General features: G+C 40.9%; 1 protein-coding gene across 1 annotated transcript in view; it reads right to left on the reverse strand.

Annotated features, from left to right (window-relative positions):
* The window catches only part of hcn2b (hyperpolarization activated cyclic nucleotide-gated potassium channel 2b), a 29787-nt gene extending 7677 nt beyond the window's left edge, over positions 1-22110 (reverse strand). Inside the window, exons 1-4 of the mRNA XM_054788999.1 lie at positions 21315-22110; positions 20371-20794; positions 15176-15337; positions 9593-9811 (exon numbers count right to left, since the gene is read on the reverse strand). Coding sequence (XP_054644974.1) covers positions 9593-9811; positions 15176-15337; positions 20371-20794; positions 21315-22093 — 1584 coding nt within the window. The 5' untranslated portion in view covers positions 22094-22110. The remainder of the gene's footprint in view (positions 1-9592; positions 9812-15175; positions 15338-20370; positions 20795-21314) is intronic.
* Between the last annotated feature and the right edge of the window lie 299 nt (positions 22111-22409).

Here is a 22409-nt window from a genome sequence, read left to right on the forward strand (position 1 = left end):
AGCGGGTTTTAAAGATAGGTTTCCTTCATGTTATGTATTTACCATAACTGAAGTTAACTTGGTAGGTTTTCAAAAATATGTTTTTCTTTATTTTTACCAAGCTGCTATGCCTCTCCTGAAGTCCATTGCCAACACTTCGTCGCTAACCTAAATCAACCAATTTAGTCTCTAACATAGCTAAAGTTAGCTTTGCATGAAATCACTTTTCCATTTATTTTTCTCAAGCTGCTACACCTCCCCTGAAGTCCGATGCCACACCCCCCCAATCGATCCCTTTTCCTTTTCACATAGTTAAAGTTGGCTTATCAGCTTTAAAGGAAAACTGCACTTTTTTGGAATTTTGCCCATCATCCACAACCCTTACGTGGAACATGAGCACGTCTTTCTCTTTTCTGCATGGTCTAAAGAGAGAAACACAGCTAACAAAAACAGTTACCATGTGTGAACTAACAATACACATAACGGGACACACCTATTAACGCCCGAAAAGGGCTAACCTAAAAACGCCAACAATGTTCTATTTACATTACTTACCTGTATATAAACCAAGCTACAGCGACATTGTTATTGTAGCAGCTAACACGAAGAACTATTTTTCTGGCATAGTGACGCAGCGCCTAAAACCACTACCAAGAGGTAATGGACCCGCTCCAAAACAATGTGATGACACCAACCTGTACTGACTCGGAAACAAGAACATACATATGAACAACGAAACTCCGAGTAGACAACCAAATTATCTGTAAAGTATTAGCCAACATTCCATGTTTTGTTTATACACGGCTGGATGGACTATATTGTGATATCATGTGCTATGTGCTCCTTGTACCAGTGGTGATTTACATGATGGACAATTGTCCATCTGGTCCAGCTGGTCTGGGGTGTCGTTTCCAGCTAAGGGTTTGTTAGCGCTAGCAATTCTTCGTTCGTTGTGATGCAATCTCTTGCGGCAGTGTCGTCCTCGCCATTACACACAAAGCTTTTCCACTGATGGTAACACCGTATGCCACTCAATGCAGCACAAACACTCCATTTCTGTCAGCATGGCTGGCAAACTCCACATGTACACCACCAAGTCATGCCGGTGTAATGACTTGCAAGCCATTTGTTACAAAGTTTCACTCTCCCTTCTTGCAGGTTCATCTTCTAAAACCTGTAGCTCATCCTCCGTATATTCAGGCTCAAAAGGATAAGGTTCTGGAGCCTCATTTGTCCAAAAGTAACCGCCGTCGGCTCTCATGAAGTCTGCCGTGATTAGTAGTGCAAATAGACACACACTTTCTATGCCGCTATTGTTGACGGAAGTAGCATTAGTTCCTATCAATGGGGTACATGAAACCAATGCAGCCAGGAAAGAAGTTCCGCTAATGTTTCAAATGATCAAAGTACGCCAAAATACAGTAAGTATCATGAATGCACCTGCTGCTGCATGGCCACAGCACGTATATGGAATGATAAAACGTTGTTGGAGGTTTTTTAGAGGGCTTTATAGTCGAAAGAGGTGTGTCCCATGACGTTCATTGTTTGCTCCCTCATGCCAACTGTTTTATTCTCTTTAGAACACACAGAAAAGCGAAAGACGTGTGCTCATGGATTGCGGATGACGGGCAAAATTCCAAAATAGGGCAACTTTCATTTAAAAACATCTGTTGTCGTTTTTTTGTCAAGCTGCTGCTTGAAGCTCTCCCCTCTTGATTAAAAATAAACTACTTTGTTGTTAGTGTCTGGCTTGAACTGCCCTTTCCGTCTTCTTCTCTTTTATTGCCATGGAAACCGTATTTAAATATTTATTGAGTTGACTTTCAAGAGGACAAATATGGTTTTACATGTTTTATTTATATGGCATCAATTGCACCACTAGATTAGTAAATATTGGTACCAGAGAAGTCATTTAAAATTTTTATGACTAAAAGAACCTCCATGCTTATTCCATGTCCTACTATCATGCCACCAAAAGACACATGTATGTTACAAGACGATAAATATGTAAGCATGTGCCAATAAAAGAGACAGAGCCGCAGTATGTCATGTTTGATGCTTTTGGAACGGCACAGCACTGCAGCGTGTCAACCACGGGACAAAGCTTTCAATTATTCCCCATTCACATGACATTTGAACTGCACAACCTTCCTGTTGTACCTATCATGTAAAATGAATGTGGAATAAGTCCATGTGCACTGTGTTTGATAATAGAAGGGGCCATGATGAAATCATGACTGTACATGAAGAATGTATATACGCTTTCACTCTGAGGGCAGCCATATCTCTCTCTCTCTGTATCACACAGAGTGAGTCATCCCTCAGTGGATTCAACTGTCAATTGCATGAGTGGTATTTTCCAAGGAGAGGGTCAAGGGACAGCGTCTCCTGTCCAACAGCACTCAGGGAAGGACACAAATAAATAAAATCTTCCATGCAGCTTTTTACGTGTTGTTGCGGTTGGTGCCGCATTAAAAAATGTGAAATGTGTGCCTCTTTCACACAGGGATGCCACAAAATTGCCACATCAATGCACTGGTGCCTTTTATACAGAAAGAGGGATATTGCTACAACTGTGTCCTTTCATAGAGCAACAAAGCATCCACATCAGGTAATTAGGTGCATGAGGATAGAATATGTTTTGGACAGCGACAATTGCTTTCACCACAACAGCGTGAGTGCCAGGTGTCTTCACTGCCCAGTAATTCCCTTACACACAGAAAGTAGAGTCTTTAGACAAAATAACCCAATATTCATGCAGGGAGGTGTCCGGGAGGCATCCTGACCAGATGGCCAAATGTGGCTCCTCTCAATACGGAGGAGTAGCGGTTCTACTCCGAGTCTCTCCCGGATGACAGTGCTTCTCACCTTATCTCTAAGGGAGAGCCCAGCCACCCTACGGAGAAAACTCATTTCGTCCGCTTGTACCCGCTATCTTGTCCTTTCGGTCACTACCCAAAGCTCATGACCAAAGGTGAGAGTAGGAACGTAGCTCAACCGGTAAATTGAGAACGTTGCCTTTTGGCTTGAATAGCACCATACATTGTAAATGGCATCATCTAATGGAATGTAGTGTAAAACATGTATTAAATGACAAAATACATTCATATTGGGTTATTTGGTCTAAAGACGCTACTCTCCTTCAAAACGGATGCCTTTTTCGACGGCTACAACACTGAAAACAACTGTTTTTGCAGCAGTAGGACGCACTTCTCATCATTACAACAGCTCTAATACCTAAGGTGGGAAATTGCCAGGTTGATTTCGTTCTTCCATTCGTTGTTGATACAGAACAACACAGGAAAAAGGTGGAAAAATGCAGTTTTTGAAAGCGTACCAGAGTAAAAGGGGCTTTGATTAATATCATCAGGTCTTGTTTTTTTTTACTCTTATTTTCACTACAAAGTCACTAAACAAACAAGACGTTTGCAAGACGTTTGTAGAGGGATAAACGAGGCAGCCTCTATTAAGTGTTTGCAGGCCAGGGGAGTTAGCGTGTGACGCTCTCAATTAAAGCCAAATGACATCCCGCTCGCCCTCGCTGAGCTCCCGCCACCTTCCCCTTCTTGTTGACGTTTTATTGACTTTGTGATTTCTGCAGCATTAGGCTGAGATTATAGCAACCATGTCACTCAAAAGTCAGACGCTCCAAGAGTGTCCGCTGAGGAAATAATCAACGTAATAATCATCGTTTAGATGATGCGATATCAGTGTCAAATCAGTACTTTGGTGCTTAAACAGTGTTTGGACCGGCACTTAAAAAGAGGAAAACATACAAATTTTGTCCAAAAACAATGACTTTTTATTTTTTACAGAACTTGTGACGTGCAAGTTGAACATAGTAGTAATTTAAATAATTCAAGAATATAAATAAAATAACTAAATACTGCAATACGTTCACCAATGTGAAATAAAATCCACAACAAATTGTCATAATCATTGCAGCAAAACCAGCAGCAATATAGAACACAGGCAATGTGCAAAGAAATTTGCACGATTTTGTAGTACGTGCAGTAAATGCAGTACATTCCGCTGTTTAAATGCATACATTCTGCACTTTCTGCATTTTAGCAGAAATCGATAACTGAGGCACAATTCTGGCGCATACATGTGAACCCTCCCATTTTACCCTGAAAATCGTATTTTTTTTTTAACTTCCATGAGAGAAAAAAACGCTCTCTGTACTGCCTGATATTGGTGCCACTAAATTAACAGTAGGTATTAATTAACATTAACTGTTAATATAGCACTGAAATCTCTATAGAGTTTTATGGTCTGGTTGCTGCTGTTTACCTCAGCACCGGTATCGGTACCCATCACTAGTTAGGCTAAAGGTTACAGTTTATGGTAGGGTTAGCATATCGGGTCAGGTTTTACGTGTTGTTAGGGTTTATCATTCGTCTTAGGGTTTCGTTTTTGTTTTTTTGAGAATATATTGTGCTGTCCTTAGGGAAGTAAAAAAATAACGCTTGGCTTTCAGGTAAGGTTACAGGTTTGCGTTTATGGTAGTGTTGGGTGTTAGGGTTTAGATTTAGGTGACAGGGTTAGGGGTCAAGTTAGAGTTGGGGTTGGAGTTTGTGATTACAGTTTTGGTTATCATTAATAACTGGTGGGAAGTATCTCACGAATAAAATGCCTCTACTATCAGGGTTTGGGTTGGTAATAACAGGCATGGGTCTAGGGTTACACAGCTGAGCAGCAAAGACAATGATTGTTGTGCTGTCTTCACATGGGGGGACTGGTGTCTTCATCATGTCTTCCTGCATATCTGATCATTCAGATCAGATCAGATCATGTCCTCAATCCTCTACCCTTACCCTCCTGTTTTGTCAATTCGCCCTTGAGTGTGGAGCCATCTGCCAGCAGGCATCTCACATGGACACGGGGCGCTGGCTATTATGTAACTATACTCCCCCAAGGGTGCACTGGAGAGGTGTGTTTAAATGAAGGAACATGTGACCCTCCCCCCCATAAGCCCAACAGTGATGAGGACACATTGACTACTAGACCTTGACACACAAGGAGTGCTCACTTAATATACTGGACAATTACTGAGGCCATTGTCATAGACTCCTCAAGATTATTTTTCTCAAATAATATGAAAAGAATCATAGTATCTGGTTCGATTAGTATATATATATATATATATATATATATATATATATATATATATATATATATTCATGAGAGAATGTATTATAGGTAAAAAATGATAATATAGTCGTCCCTCGCTCCATCTCAGTTCGAGCATCGCTCCCTCGCATTTTCAAAAATGTATTAATTTAAAAAAATGATTGCTGTTTCGTGGTTGACTATGGTCTACTATTAGTTAAAAAATGCATATTTAGGCAAATGTTACATATTCTTGCCGTGACTCAAGCAAATGTTCTAAATGCACTGCAGTACAAACACACGTTAAGGCAATACACAATATTAGTGAACGGTCTGCACTGGCCATTAGGTGTCATTAGTAACATGCACCAGAAGGCTTTATTTTATAATTATTTATCTCTCAATCAGGCACAATAAGAACGTAATAATAATAGTCATCATCATCATCATCATCATAATAATACAGACTGCAGCTAAAACTGAATCCCTGACGTCACTTCCTGTCCACACGCCCAGAAGACATTTATTGAAACACACACAAGCATGAGTCTGATGTCTTAAATGGCTTATTTTGTCTGATTAGATCTACTGTATTGGGTAAGATGAGTGTAAAGACGACTATAGGCACTGTGTTAACTGTGCTCGGGTGATCTTCATTTCACTAACTGTGACTAACTAGCTGGATCACTTTAAAGGGGGTGAAGATGTATGAAAACTAGGGATCAGGGTTTTATGCCGCTGATTCTGATATCGATCATCCATGAGCGAGATCAGCCGATACAGATACCGATACCGATCACATAGATTAACGGTTCATTTTTCAATGTATTTATGATGAGTGGTATTGGTCAGGGGCACTGTTAGTCAATTCCAAGGTCCCCTGGCAAATATGTAAATGTTAAAAAAAATAAACATTTGGCTGGATTGTCTTTTTTTCTTGTCTTTATTTGTGTGAAACAATTTTTGTACTGTTTGACACAAACCTGAATTTAATTTAATGCGCGTTTTGGAGTAATACAAACACAATGGAAATAAACTGTTCAATAATTATTTTTAGCTCAAGATAACAAAATTAACAGAATAAAATACAAATACATATCTTTATTAAATACAACTCCATCCTGCTCAACTTAAAAGAGAATAAATTCAGTGTCCAGGTTGCAGGGGTCTCCAACTTTCATCACTATTAGAGCTGTCAGCTATTTGTGTTTTATTTATGACTGGCAACATTTCAACTGTACACTACTTTATTTACCAAGCACATCTCCACTCAAACAGCATGGCCATCATCTTTATGCTATTTTGTGCTCATTTGTTCTTATATTAAAGACATAAAGTATGAATTCAACAGTTATAAAAAAAAACTACTAAGACTTGAAGCAAATATTCTTCACCCTTTGTGAGCTTCTCAAAATCAGTTGGCGAGCAAGGAGACCCCTGTTATAGTATCACCATCATAAGGCTGGACACACTATGTGTTTATGTTCATTAAATAACCACACACAAATAGTGTTTGGAGGACAAGACATAATTAGTATGACAACAAGAAAGTGAAGTTGTTCAGTGACACTTGAAAAAGTTAGTACACACTAGGGGTGGGGGAAATAATCGATTCTTAGGTGCGTTGCGATGCGGACATTGCAGATTATTAATCGATTCACAAATGTCAATAATCGATGCTGAAGGAACAAAAAAACGGAACAAAAAGACGGAAAGCGAAGGTGCCACCCGGACAGTTTATGGTGGTGCACCTAAGGGTAAGACGCTACCAGAATGGCTGAGAGCAAACTCCAACCCGCACCCGCTGAATTTAAAGCGAGCCTCGGAAGCACTTTGGCGTTCACGCAGTTGAAGGTAAAAATGAGCAGGACAAGACGCAGACAAGATGCAAGCTTTGTCATACAAGCTTAAAGTAACCACAAAGCACGTTTCCACCCAAACCAGGAGGAAAAACAGCCAGCTGAAGTCGAACAGGTGATAACTAATTTTCCACCCAACATGGAAAAGGTGAAGCAAATCACAAACTCAATCGCAACTTTTATTGCAAAGGGTTTGTGGCCGTATTTAGTTGTTGAGAAGCAGGGCTATCTGGAACCTAGATACAACATCCCATCGCAACGTTATTTCACTGACACTGCAATTGTGAATAAGGGCAGCCTAGTTTTTTTGGTTACTCAAAATATACTGACATCTGCAAGCATTATTCTTGGATGAGAGCCGCTGGTACAGAAATCTATATTTTGTATTAAAGCATTAATGTTTTTTTTTTTTTCCCGGAAAATTGGCCGATATTGATCGGTTGCCAAACGATCGGAGCATCCCTGATGCAAACACCTAGTAGTTTTAATTAATTCATATAAGTGTGTAAAAATCGACCAGTCCAGGGTGTACCCCGCCTGTCGCCCGAAGTCAGCTGGGATAGGCTCCAGCATGCCCCCGCGACCCTAATGAGGATGAAGCGGTATAGAAAATGGATGGATGGATGGATGTGTAAAAATCTGTTTTCACGTTGACATGAAAGGAACTTTTTTTTTTTTGCAAGTCGTTGTCTAAAAAGCCAAATCACATTGACCATTACGTCATTTATAAAAGCTAGAAAAGGCAGAAACAGCCAAGGGTGGTGAATATTTCGCATAGGCACTGTAAACCGTTCCCTAAACCCCAACTCTACACCCAAACCCTAACATCTAACCTTAAACCCTGAACCTGAAACTAACTCTAACCTCTACCATAAAACTAGCCTCCAGCATGGATGCCTCGTGCCGAGCATGATGTCGCCATGTTTATTTAACTGCTCAGGGAAACAAAGGGAGGCAGCAGGAAGCAATTGTTGTAGACAGGATGCAGTTAGTGGAGTTAAGCAGTCTAGCAGGACCATTTTGCTTTTAGAGGTCTGCCTGCAGCACAACTATGAATCAATTCCCCTGACGTGATGCAGCAGCACATGTCACACTCACTTATGTGTGTTATATTTTGTGCCAATTTTGATCACGCTTAACATTGAGGAAACACTGGACAAACGGCAATGTCCAAACACAACAGGACTTGTTTACACCTTCCACCCCGGTCTAATCAGATTTAGTGACGGTTTTTCGATGTACTGTACGGTATCTGCTAACTAGCAGACAAATAGGTGTGCTAGGATGGAAAATGGATGGATGGATAGATGTGAATGATAGACAAAGCCAAAAAGAAGAAGGCAGCTGCCCAAAGGTCCATTTGTAAGAAATCCCTTTAAAATACACTCACATTTGGACATGATATAAATAAGAACTGTCCATCACACGGCTATTTATGGGCTTTTCGGCAGCGATAGAAGTGGATATGCAAATAAACAGTCTTTGAGAATTTGACTCTCCTCCACAAACCGCCATCTTAACATGGTGGAGGTATTTGAGTGCCTCGGTGATCCTAGGAGCTATGTTGTTTGGGGACTCTATGCCCCTGATAGGGTCTTCCAAGGTAAATCTGTGCTAGGTGAATGACTCGGAAAAAAAATGACTCAATGAAATGCCACACTTCTCCTAGAAACGGGATGCCAGGTCTCCACCGTGGAGCCAGACTTGGCGGAGGGGGTTGTAAGCGAAGGCCTTCACCCGTGAGCCACATGGGATCATCCCCCCGCGGATGCACCACCTGCCGGGGTAAGCGAAGTAAGGGCCTGGTGCTACGTGGTTTGGGTTGCATTCGAGGGAAGGAGCCAGGGTGACTTGGTCTTTGTTTGCAAAATGGAGGGTTAGGCTGAGAGCTCAGTCATCTAAGATGGTGGATTTAGTTTGGATGCCTCCCTGGTAAAGTGTTAGAAAATGAATTAATGGATGTATGGAGAATTAGACTGGGATATAAAAAGACTGACCAGACTTCATCTTTTCCTTGCCAAACATTTTTTGAGGACCTACAAAAAGCCTCTGACTGATATTTTACAATTTCATCACCTTCGGCATTCTGCTATTGTGTGACTTGCGTTTCTCCTGAGGTTTACCTTCTGTCACAGTCTGTGGCAGTTAAAAAGGCGAAGTGAGATTGCTGTTGTCCCTCCTTGGCTGAGGAGACGACATGGTCTTGAGATGTGCTTCATCAACTTGCGGTTCATCAGAACTTCATCAAAATTCACAAATCCACAGGAGCGAGAGACGCAGAGTGAAGCTACAGTTTGAGTCCAAACTGCTCGAGGAGCAAAACAACAAAGCACCCCGGTTTGTACAGGACGTGTGTGTCAGCATTAACGTGCCCATTGCTCGACATTATCCAGGATCTAAGGAAGCCTGAAAAACATCAAGAGGCCGACGGCACCTTCGCTGGCAGAGGGGTTCGGGCTTTGATCAGCGCGAGAGGTGACAAGTCAGGTCGAGGCCTAGCGGTCTGTTTCCACAGGTGTAAAATTAATGCATGCTGTTCCTATCAAAGTATTCTGGAATTAAAGGAGGAAACCCTCAAATCAAACGGGACAGTCTTAGCCTCGTCTTTGTGGAGATTAGCCCTAAGTAAGCAGGATCCTCACCTTCTCCTGGTACTGCCGCCTGGATGAGTCCAGAGACTGGATGAGCGCGGTGGCGTGTCCGATGAACATGGCATAGCAGGTGGCCCCCACGATCATACTGAGCATGGTGAGCCAGATATCAGACATGCTCTCGGGGGCTTGTCGTCCATAGCCGATGCACAGCATGTGACTCATGGCCTTGAAGAGAGCGAAGGAGTAGAGCTCACTCCAGGTGTCGTTCTGGAAAGGAACAGAAGGGGTTTTTACCTGTCATATCCTGATATACCTGACATTTGTAGCGGCCTCTGTGGTTTGTGCTTTGGAAGACATGCTAGCATAATAACACAGACATCCTCAAAGTTTTAGAACCATTAGACAAATGGTCAATGACTAATGGACTGTTAGTTGCTAAATCCCACCTGAGCCCCGAGAAAGACATTTCGCTTGATAGCGGCCATGTTTTTCCAACCAAGCTTGCTGAAATTTCACACACATGCGCTTGTCAGTCCCCTAAAGGTGTGTCTCAAACTTTGTGGTGATTCCACCTGTCGTATGCAGGAGCTCAGGCGTAGCAGAAGCGTTAGCTTACACACAAACTACATGAAATGATGGCGACTGGAGAACCTTCAAGCAAGCATTCTGCACATTTTGACCTGACAACATGTCTCCAAGCTAGGTGGCTCATGTTGGAAACCAGCATGTGATTTTAAGACTACAAGTATAAAATACTTGATAAATCACCGTAAGTCTTCGTGATTGTTTGGAGAGGCTCATCATCACCGTTATGAGCATCATCATCATCATGAGCAGCTTTGTCCTGATGAGGAAGAGTGGGTATGAGTAGGAAGAGCTAATGAGGAGAGCACACATCTGCCCGCTATAGTTTGCATTGATTGGTGCGAATTTTCCCCATAGTGGGTTCATTAAAAAGAAGGCATACATCCTCTAATAGCTGTGGTTCACATACCGTCTATGTTGTGTGTATGTGTGTGTGTGTGTGTGTGTGTGGGTGGGTTAAACTAGCCCTTATATTCACATTAATTTCAATTTAAAATTTGAATATATATAAGTGCTGGGGGCTTTGCCGTCTTCTTCAGATGCAACCCGCATGACTTTTCACCACTTGAAAGGTGCTAAAGTGGACTTTCCCTTCTTTTTTTAATATTATAAACCCATCATAGTGAGCACTACCTGGACCACATCCAAATAATTAAATGCTGTATCCTTTGGTTGTAATGTCGTTTTTTTTATTTGTGGTGGACTACCACAAATAGTTTTTGGGTTGTTGTTTTTTTTAGATTTGGCACTACCTGTTCACCCTCGCTCATAAACACATAATGGGAATATAAATGGAATATTTTTGTATTTAGAGCATATAAAACCTATTCACGACCTTCTAAATACAGGTTTTAACATTATTAAAGCCCTCTAGACATGAAATAACATCTGCTTTGTCACTTTACACTCTTATTACTCAATATAGTAGACATAATAATTCAAAATAAGACATACTATAAACTCACACATTGGGAGAGTTCCTTGTTGCTGTTTTTACTGGGACTTCTTTCGGTGGCTAATATAACATTATCCACACCTAGTAACCAGTGTGGATATATATACAGTATATATATATATATATATATATGTATATATATATACTACATATCATGACTTGCATTGCAATGCATTTTCCAAATGGAATGTGTTTTAGTCATTTAGTCATTTTTACTCATTTAGTCATTTTTATGCTTGATACTGCTTCATTTAGGCCAAAAATATATAAAATTTGCTTACACATGCATATTTTTTGACTAATAATAGGCCACATTCAACCATGAAACGGCAATGATTTATTAATTAATATATTTTGAAAAACCGTGATAGAATGAAGCCGCAAAATTCAAAGTGCAACGTGGCAAGGGACGACGGTACGGTTTTTTATTTAACATTTTTTTGAATATGTTTTCTATTTTATAGATTTTTTGTAATATTTAATATTAAACAAGATATTAAATATTAGTGCAACGATGTACACATTATCTTTAAAATCAACCAACACTTACACATGAAAAATCGTTGTTTTTTGCACACTGTAAGGCTCACAAGCACACGCGACTACCTTTGCATAAAATGAAACACCTGTAAGTCAATAACGTCATGTTCTGTTGTTCAATCATTTTGAAAAACATGAGATAACGTCACAAATTTCAGATGACACAAACCAAAAACCTCTGTTTTTAACCAGTCCACACACAAATACTGAATCTTAGTTTTGAGAAAACTCCACTCTGGCCAGAGTTTTCCAAAAGCTGAGTTTCTAAGAACAAAGACCTACTGTACGTTTGTGTGAGGGCGCATGCCAAAACACATAGAAAAATATAAGTTTTTAGATTAGATTCCAGGATTCGAACCCAGGTCTTCCCGATCTCCAGACTGTGACTGTGTGGCCAACATGCTAACCACTACACCACCGACACAAAGTCATGTGTAAAAAAAAATTATAATTCTGAACCCAACTCACTGCAACTTTCGAGTGTTTCGCCGAATCACTGCCAAATTTGGTACGCATCTTGAAGGGACCCACAAGCACATGTCTGTCACATTTGAGCCACATTGGTTGAAAAACGTGTCCGCTATCAAGCAAAACATCTTTGCAGGGGCACAAGCGGGACTGAGTCGACTTAAATGATTATGCAACTTTTTGTTTGATTGTCTCTTCCTACCAAACATTACATGACATGACTGAGATTCTTTAGAGCTGAGCAGTCTGCTAATGAAATAAAAGCTCTTGTGTTCACTTTGTTGGCAGTTTCCTCCGCCGAACAGCTAATTTGCAGATAATACATTTAGATGGCACCACAATGGGAGTATGGGACTTGATGATGTATTATAGGGTGATTATACCAGTCTGTGTGTGTGTGTGTGTGTGTGTGTGAGAGACAAGGTGCAGAGCCTCTCTGACAGTCTAAAACCAACAACAAAGAGCTTATCTTGCTTGGCAGAGCTCCATGTACGTAGACTTCTAATATGTTAAGCGGCATAAAAGAGCTATATTGAGAATCATCATTTAAGTAGCAGCAATTGGGGTTCAGATGGTGACAATATTGTAGCACGATGTGAGGAGAGTGCAGTCATTTTGGGGGTTAAGCGATGCAATCTGCTCAGAAAAAACGGAGTCACGTGATTGAAAGTCAAACCTTTAAATCACGCAAAAGAGCAGAGCCGTCCTCAAAAAGTTCTAACTCAATGAAACTCACAAAATGTGTGTTTGGTTCCGGACAGTTGTGCTATTACATTTCAGAACCCAAACACTAACCAGTTCCAGAATATCTCAATTTAATAATATGCTTGTTTTTTTATTTTTCACGTAAAGGGAAACACATCATTTTCTTGCATAAAAAGAGAAGTACAAGTTGTGCACCTGTGTCTTTGGAAGGGAGATGACACAGGTGCACATTTGAGGCTGCTGTTAGCGCGCAGCCATGTGCATCCAGCTACGCCGTCTAGAATGATAGCGCAAGCTGTGGCCTTGCATCGCTCGCCAAAAAAACATCTGCTTTTTGCCATGACACCATAAAAAGACAATAATTCTACTTGTCATGTCAACCTAAACACCATATTTGTTCGTATTCATTTTGTTTGACTATACACATTATATGGGTGGTCTGGCCATTAAGACACGTAGGGATGCAACAATAAAAGAAAATACTTCCTGTGATAACTGAAAAGCCCTGTTTATCAGTAATGAATGGTGGAGCTTGCAAGGAAAGGGAGGTGTGTCGTGGAAAGCGTCTATGCTGTTGATAACAAGGCCAAACTACACAAACTACATGAGCACAGACCTCCGCCAAGGCCAAACCACCCTCATTGGGATCAGCACCAAATTATACACTTTCAAAGATAAACACTTCCACCATTTGTCCAAATTGTGTCATTCATTTGTTCATTTGTTGTTGTAATGAATGCATTATTTCACTGTGAAAGACAACTGAAGAGAATAACAGAAGTAACCAAAAAATCGTGGATTCCCACCAATATGTAATAATAATAAAAATAAGAAGAAGAGGAATCAACAAGTGTTTTCCCACAAAGGAGGGCCAAATTAAATAAACAAAATAAGTCAAATAATATGTATTTTAATAAAGCTGATTGTTTTTGAGAAAATATTCATCAAATGTTTTAATTCTTTTTTTTTTATAAACATTAAAACTCAGCTGTCATAAAAATAAAAAAAATAAATAATGAACGTAAAATAAACGTTAATATTTGTCCACTGAACTGTATTTTCTCTGCGATTGGCTGGCGACCAGTCAGCTGGGATAGGCTCCAGCATACCCCGGCAACCCTAATGAGGATAAGCGGCATAGAAAATGGATGGATGGAACTGTATTTTCTGTACGCTTCCAATCTTTTTAAACATTTTTAACATTTTCTTCAGTAAAAATCGCTGAATTTCCACATTTCCTCATGAAATACAGGGCAGCAACCTCAGATGATGCTGCCGCTAGCGTCTCTTTTTGGCTTAGTGTGCAACCAGTGTAACGTGTAATGAGGTGGGAGCGGGAGTGAGCTGGAAGATGCTTGTCACTGCTGTCTTTCCATTAAGAGGAAAAGCCAGGGTTCTTTTTGTTTGTTTCTTTGCAAGCAGCTGGAGAGCTGCTGGTCAAATGCATTTAAGATTTTTTTATGCTCTGCTGAATGAATGAATGAATTTGACAGCCAAGATGGATGAGTATATACCCAAGCTCACCAGGATGTGATCAGACTTTTACAACAAAGTATCATAGCTTTACCTGGAGAAGGATAGGGTGCATGTACTTTATATACCAATAAAAGGTAAGACCACACACATTTTTCACTTAATAAAAACAAATAAATAAATGTGGCTAAGAATTGTTTTATTTATTTTTTATCAAAGAAAATGTGTCTTCTCTTTTGTTATTCTTTCAATGAGTAAAGGGTATTAACATAAAAAAACCCTCCAAAGGAGGCAGTACTTCACCAGCAATGAGCCTCACCACACGTCGCTGATAATAATACATTTATAATTATATATTTTGTATTAAATCTTGCTGAACTGAGCTCTAGTCAGGTGACATCATGCATGATGACAGGTGACTTTTTAGGCAGATTTCTGGTCAGTTCTAAATCATATGAGCTTTGAGGGCATTCAAATTTGGATGATCCACTGTGTAATGTGTAGTTTTAACAATAATAGTAGATGATGCCACTGATAGCAGGAATGGTAGCCAATGTTCCACTAAGTTGAAAATGAAAATTCATCCTAATTAGGATTTGGATGCAGATGCAAAACCATGTGCTTTCCAATGTTCATCTAAGAGTGCTCATTAATTCTGCCAAAGTCTCTTGTTGGACCAAATTAGTGCAGCAGTGAGCCTCATTTAAACTCATAGAGTCATCATTCTGGATAAATAAAGTTACTTATTAACATACATTTATTTTAAAGACAGTCTGGAACACCCCAGGAAGGATTCTTTGTTATTCACCTCAGCAATATTATTGGACTTTTCACATTTTTATGGATGAGGTTGTCATCGACACCTGGTTCTATGCGTGCATGCATATCAAGGTGTGTTTACTCACCACCATCTTGTTGAGGGACACCCAGCAGTCGGAGGGGAAGTCCTGCAGCATGGGCACCAAAAACTGCAAACAGCCGTCCCAGTGACACAACAGCAGCATCATCGCGATCAGGTTGAATATTCGCATCACAGCGCTGGCCAGGTCGTAGGTCATGTGGAAGATCTGGTGGGAAAGAAGTGGAATATGAGGGAGGCTCAGTTCAAATGTGAATTAACTTCAAGTGTGAAATAAGTGATTGATTGGTACTTGAATGGGTTCAAATTAGGGCTGTCACAAATAGCGCATTAACAGTGGTAACTAATTGATTTTATGAATTACGTTCAAATTTTTAATCTAATTAACGCATACGCGTGGCAAGCCACGCCCCTCTGTCATGACGGCAGACGGACGCACGGTGTAGCGTCCCCATAGTCACATAGTCGAACGCTCTTTTACAACTTTTATTCTGACCTGAACACACCAACAGCAGTGCATTTCCAACACCATATATCTGCCTTCAACTCACAAACACGTCTCTAGTCCGTTCATCCTGGGAACGACACTCTAGTGACACCTCAGTGTCACTCGACGACCACGAGGTGCATTCAAGGACACTACGAACATCACCACGTCATTACTATGCGTGTAGACACAGAAAAACAAAACTCGGATATTCTTAGCACTCACTAAGTCTTACAATTTGTTGCATCGAAACCCCAGAAAATACATGTACTGTAAACTCAAAACATGTACATTCAACTTAATGATGTGGTGTCTTTGAACACAACCCCACATTGCTCATACTGTAATAACATGCGTGATTCAAATATCACACAGTATATTTCACACGCAATACATTGCCAACGGTGATTACTCATTATTAATTTGACAACTGATTCGTTTGATTAAAAATGTTAACCATTTGACAACCCTATTAATTAGTTCATTCAAATGTGAAATAGTATCTGAAATCATGTTTCTTGTTTATTTATTTTAATATGATTTGGAGGAAATAAACAGGAACAGGAAATGGGTTACGACTGGCTAAATAGCAACTGGTTTCTCCAGTCAAAATGAATGAATTCAAGCAATGCAATGAATTAGAACTGCATTAATCAATTACAATTTAAAACATGATCTGAAATGTATTTTTTTTATTTTAAAATTATTTTGAGGAAATCAACAGAGGGAATGGGTCAATAAATGAATCGATAAAATTGTCCATTATTTGATGAAAATGTGAAATATAAACTTCAATTATTTATTTATTCCAATATTACTTAGAGGAAATGAACAGGAAATAGTTTATATTCCATATTTATATTCCATATTTTGAATGAAAGTGTGAAATATTATCCGGAATCATTTGAGCTAGTTAGTTATATTTATTTAAATGTCAGTTTGAGGAAATAAACGGAGAATTAATGATATTTGTAGGTAATAAATATGTAAAACGTTTTTTTAAATCATAATAATTCATTAATAATACATTCACTTGTAGTCATTAAAGCATGACATGACTGATTAAATTCTCCACTAAATTATTCAAATGTAAAATATCTGAAATTAGTATTTGTATTTATGGATCCATGTATATATACACGTTGAGACCCCTGGTGGAGGATTCTTTGTACCAAAATGTAATAAATGTAAAATCAATGTCAGAATGAATGAAAACGTGTACTGTTTGACTATTTATTTATTACAGTATTATTATAATCCTATTTAAATCAATATGAATTGTAGGATACGCAGCATAGAAAAATAGATATGAATTGTTCCAGTCCATGAGGACCACAGCTGCACTTTTCATGAGCTCCAGTAGTTACAGTAGTGTGAAAGGAGACCCTCCCTTGTGGTTTGAAGGCATTCCCCTTACATGATGAATGACGCTCCTTGACCAACGACCCCCCCCAGTCCAACCACCTCCACCTCCTACAGTCACACCAGAACAGAACCTGGCCATGTGTCAATGTCACACGTCAGCTACATGGGTCACAATACACACATAAATGTACTTTCCACTCTGTTTTGACATTTGATGAAACGCTGAGATATTACTACCACTTTATTGCCACCACACACACATACACACACGCACACCCTCCAGCGAGTAAAGAGCCTCCGTAGCAGCTTCCTGTTTCAGGAAATTGCTCCGCTTATTCCCGACAACGCTTACAACTGCCTCTGCTCAGACGCACCGTAAACACACGCAAAGATAAATGATGCTATATCAAAAAATATCAAATATTACCCTGCCCCGCCTTACCCTGATTATACTGGTATATAATTACAATTGTGGGAGTTGTCAAAGTTACCAAAACAGCACAACAAAACTGTCCAATGAAAAGGACGTATCTCCAATAGTTTGTGTATGTTTTGCTAATGATTGATAAACAACAATATTTTCTACAAAGGTGTATTAATCCCACACTCAATCAAAAAATAGCATTCATTTTCTATGCCGCTTAATCCTCATTAGGAACCTACCCCAGCTGTCTTCTGGTGGGAGGCGGGGTACACCCTGGACTGGTCGCCAGCCAATCGCTGTGGGAGGAAGCCGGAGTACCCGGAGAAAAGCCACACACACGTGGAGAACATGCAAACTCCACATGTCCACATGAGCTGTCCAACGGAACCTCAGTCTTGCTGACTGTGTGGCCAACATGCTAACCATTAGGCCACTGTACGGCCCAAACGATATATCCATCCATCCATCCATTTTCTATACCGCTGCTCCTCTTTAGGGTCGCGGGGATATGCTGGAGCCTATCCCAGCTGACTTCGGGCGACAGGCCGGGTACACCCTGGACTGGTCGCCAGCCAATCGCAGGGCACATATAGACAAACAACCATTCACACTCACATTCATACCTATGGACAATTTAGAGTCTCCAATGAAGCTAGCATGCATGTTTTTGGAATGTGGGAGGAAACCGGAGTACCCGGAGAAAACGCAAACCCGAGAACATGCAAACTCCACACAGAAAATGCCAAGGGAGAATCGAACGCAGGTCTCCCAGACTGTTACTGTGTTGGCCAACATGCTAACCACTAGACCACCGTGCGGCCTCCAAACGATATATATATATACTATATATATATATTGTAATAATAAAAGTCAATACAGAAAATCATAAGAATTAAGTTTACAATGAGAACGAGTGAATGAATGTCAAAATCCACACAATAACTTCATAGTTTACCCTTAATCAGGCTACTAATTAATGTTTCTGATTTAATGTAAAATTACAGTATTATTCTCATAAAGTTATGTCGGGTTTTTTAATGTAATATTGCAGGTTCATTCTCATTAAATCATGTTTTTATTGTCACTGAGACTTTACCATTACAAAATTGCTATTTTTTTTCTCAGAATATCACAATTTTATTGTTTACTTTTTCCTTGTAAAAATTACCATTTTTGTTGTAACAATGAAGTTCTCATAAAGGTAAGTTTTTTGTTTTCATTTTGAAATTTAAAAATGTTTTTATTTATCGATTTTATTCTCATAAAACTATTTTCTTCTTGTAGTTGCGACTTGTGCTGTGACTTGTTTATATATCACAACTTTATTCTACTGAACTTAAGTGTTTTCATAATAAAAAAATAATAATTACGACTTTTCAGTGCGGCTTTAACACTCCAAGGCTCCGTATATTTGTGTTTCCGATTACAGGAAGACAAGTCACAAAATGTGGAGATACCTGCTTTTCATGGGAACCTTTATTAAATTTGGGCTTATCTGAGCTGAGCCAATGTAATCTGATGTGATCCATGTAGTTGTTGTCGTCGCGTGTGCGCTACGGACAGTATATTAGGCTTCTCCCTGAGCTCAAATTACTGCTCAGTAATCAAAAGAGCTGTGGCTGTTTCAGTCATTCACTGCAGCTCAGTTAGTGTGTGTTTATGTTTCAACAAAGCACACTCACTCGCAGTGTGTTGGGGTTAATTGTGTTTATGTTGCATAACGATGCAGCTACATGCTGGAGGAATAAATAAATATGGCTTATCGCCTCATTAGCTTCCACTTTTACAATGTGTTGGCTTTTCATTACAGCGCTACAAAACAATACAAATGAGGACCAGGTACACCATGTCGGGGGTCCCCTACCACCAGTAGTGGTCTGTGGGCGAGGCCAAACCGGGAAACTTTCAAGTGCAATGAAAAAAAAAAAAAAAACCACTTAAAAAAAATATTTCTAAATTGTCAAATGTTATGTAAATGCATATCAATTTTGGATATACGGGCCATTATTTTATTTTAAAAATAATATACAGTTGGAAATCCCGCAGTTTTTGCATGTTTGTGGTGTTTGTCGTGAGCGGCGACCCGTCCCACTTTGTTCAACGGTCCTTGTACGCCCCATAATCGCGGGTGCTAACTTTCTCCCACGCTGCACAGATAAACTACTTTACTGTATTTCTCCCGTTTTTCTTTCACCTCATATTTGGTCCCAAATGCTGATATGGGAACTCATAAAGGTAAGGTTGATGATGTTATTGAGTGCCAATGTGCATATTGGTTCAGTGCGCAACCTGAAGTTAATTCATGCTAGCACACTGCCTGTTACCACACACATACAGTATAATCCCTCTGAAAAGCAAACTCCAGGCTCGTACTGGTGGATGCTGGGTCTGTATTCATTTTGTGCTTTTAATTTGATGCTGTTCCTGTCTTAGTTTTACACAATACATAAGAAATAAAATACATTTGAAGTAGAGTGCTACAATGTACCACCCAATACCCCTCACCCCGCTGCGGATTTGTGGGAACACGGGTCGGTTTGTGGGTCCAAAAAGGTTGGGGACCACTGCACTATGTGATCATCAGTCATGTGGGGCTACAGTGGACTTACCAACCAACACCATGTCAGCCATGATTGCTGAGTGCATACTCTTTTTCCACTTTTGGAACAAATTGAAATATTTTACACCCAATATATCGTCCATGTTCTTCTTTTTTGTGCAGATTTTTTGACAAAATGTTTGGCAAAATTTCCAGCACCCCATGTTGGTGGAGTGGATATTTTCGGCACCCTGTCAGCCATGTTTGTGGAGTGAATACTTTTTTGCATTTTTGTGACAACTTGCAACATTTTCAGCACCCACATGAATGGTATGTTATTGGAGTGCATACTTCCATGCTTAACTTTAATTGCACTAAATTGTGTTTCGTGATAAACAAGTGTGTATGAGTGCTGCTTGGGCATACCTCTTCCCACTGGTGGATGTAGCGGATGAGCCTGGACAGTCTGAGCAGGCGCAGCAGGCTGAGGATTTTAGTGAATCGCACAATGCGGAGCGCCCGGGCCGTCTTGTACATCTCCGAGTCGATGCCCTTCTCCACGATGAGGAAGATATAATCCACCGGTATGGAGGAGACAAAGTCCACCACGAACCAGCTCTGCAAGTACTTCTTCTTGATCATCTTGGGGTCCAGGATGATCTCGGTGTTGTCCTCGAATACGATGCCCGTCCTGAAGTTGAGCACCAGGTCTATGAGGAAAAAGGTGTCCGACACTACGTTGAAGATGATCCAAGGGGTGGTGGTCTCGTCCTTGAAGAAGGTGATGCCCACAGGGATGATGATCAGGTTTCCCACCATGAACATGAGCATGGTGAAGTCCCAGTAAAACCTAACATGGAGGTACAGTAAGAAACCATGCAGTGTACAGTGTTCAAATCATGGAACGTCAAGTCACTGTCATGTCGCTGTCAGTGACATTTTCGACACCCCATGTGGGCCATGCTGTCATGGAGTGCATGCTTTTTTTGCATTTTGCCAAATTGTAATATTTTTAGAATCCCACTTTGTGTTTTTGTAACAAATTACAATGTGCCCAAGCTGCCTTGAAGTGATGGCAAAATGTTGTATTTTTGGGACAAATTGTAAATACTTTCAGCACCCCATGCCATCCATGTGTCTGGGGTGCATCATTTTTTGCATTTGGGGTGACAAATTGTAATATGTTCAGAACTCACATCGAGCGCATACTTTTTTCAGTATTAGTAACAAATTAGAACATTTTGAGCACCCGTTCTGCCTATGTTTCTGGAGTGCATACTTTTTGTGTTGATTGTAATACTTTACACGAAAAGTTTGGCCGATACCACCACACATGCACACCAAGACAACCATGCTGTGCTGTAGGCTACCTGAAGTCACTGTAAGGGTGGATGATCCAGTTCCCCGCGGACTTGACCCTCTCTTGCTCCTTCTCCACCGCCTTCTGGCTGCCGAACATGCGCAGGGAGAATTTGTTGACCCCTGGCTGCAGCATGGCGGTGAACTGCCGCTGCATGTAGGTTTGGTTCCGATTGGAGTCACCATCATCCGCCACTATCTGTGAGCCGTCGTCCGCTCTGGAGCTCCTGGACTGCTGACTTGGGGTGTGCCCTTTACCCGTAGGCGCGTTGGAGAAAGACACCCTGGAGTCCTTCTTCTCCATCCCCGCCGAGGCGCTCTTGACCTCGGCCCCCTGGAGTGGAGACCCCGCTGACACCACAGAGCCGTCCATGCTTGCAGCCTTGCCGCCCTCGGTGGCTTCTACCCCCCCATCAACGTGCTTTTCCTGTCTAGATATGAGCGAGGAGAGACTCCCGGAGCTGGTCGGCTCTCTTCGGCAGTCTCCGTTCTTGTTGCATATCATGCCGCCGGCTTCGCGTCCTAGCACGGCAGCCTCTGGCACAGAGCCCCCACCGCTCTCGCACTGTGGAGCATCCCACTGGAAGAGCCGAGAGGAAGGTGTACTGAAGGAATCTGGGCAGTGGTCCCGAAGAGGCAAGAGCTCATTGTTGTTGGAGTTTTTGCGCGCAAAGGAGGAGGCTGCCCCGCCTCCTGGCGCACATCTCTTCATGGTGGCGGTGCCTCTTCCAATGCTCCCATCATCCTGTCCCGCCCGCTGGTGGTGGACTGTGAGCTCCTCCTCGTCCATCACTGGTAGACAAAGACAGACACGCAGACACAGCAGCACCTGGACGTCCACTCACACCCTCACACTTGAATCATGCAAGGCTGCAACAGGACTGTAGTTATTATACAAATGCATGTATGCAATCAATAGATAACTAATTGTGCAGAGTTTCATTAAATACATACAACATAATAGATCTACACTGGTGAAAATGTGGAATAAAAGTGCTTCCCTTACCATTAAATACACTGGAAGGTAGCCTGTGGCTTCTCGTTGATGCACACTCAGCTAAATCGCCCCATCTTGTGGATAACATCTGGAAATACGCCTTTATGGC

This window comes from Dunckerocampus dactyliophorus, chromosome 10 (genome assembly GCF_027744805.1).
Source record: "Dunckerocampus dactyliophorus isolate RoL2022-P2 chromosome 10, RoL_Ddac_1.1, whole genome shotgun sequence".
Classification (NCBI taxonomy): domain Eukaryota; kingdom Metazoa; phylum Chordata; class Actinopteri; order Syngnathiformes; family Syngnathidae; genus Dunckerocampus; species Dunckerocampus dactyliophorus.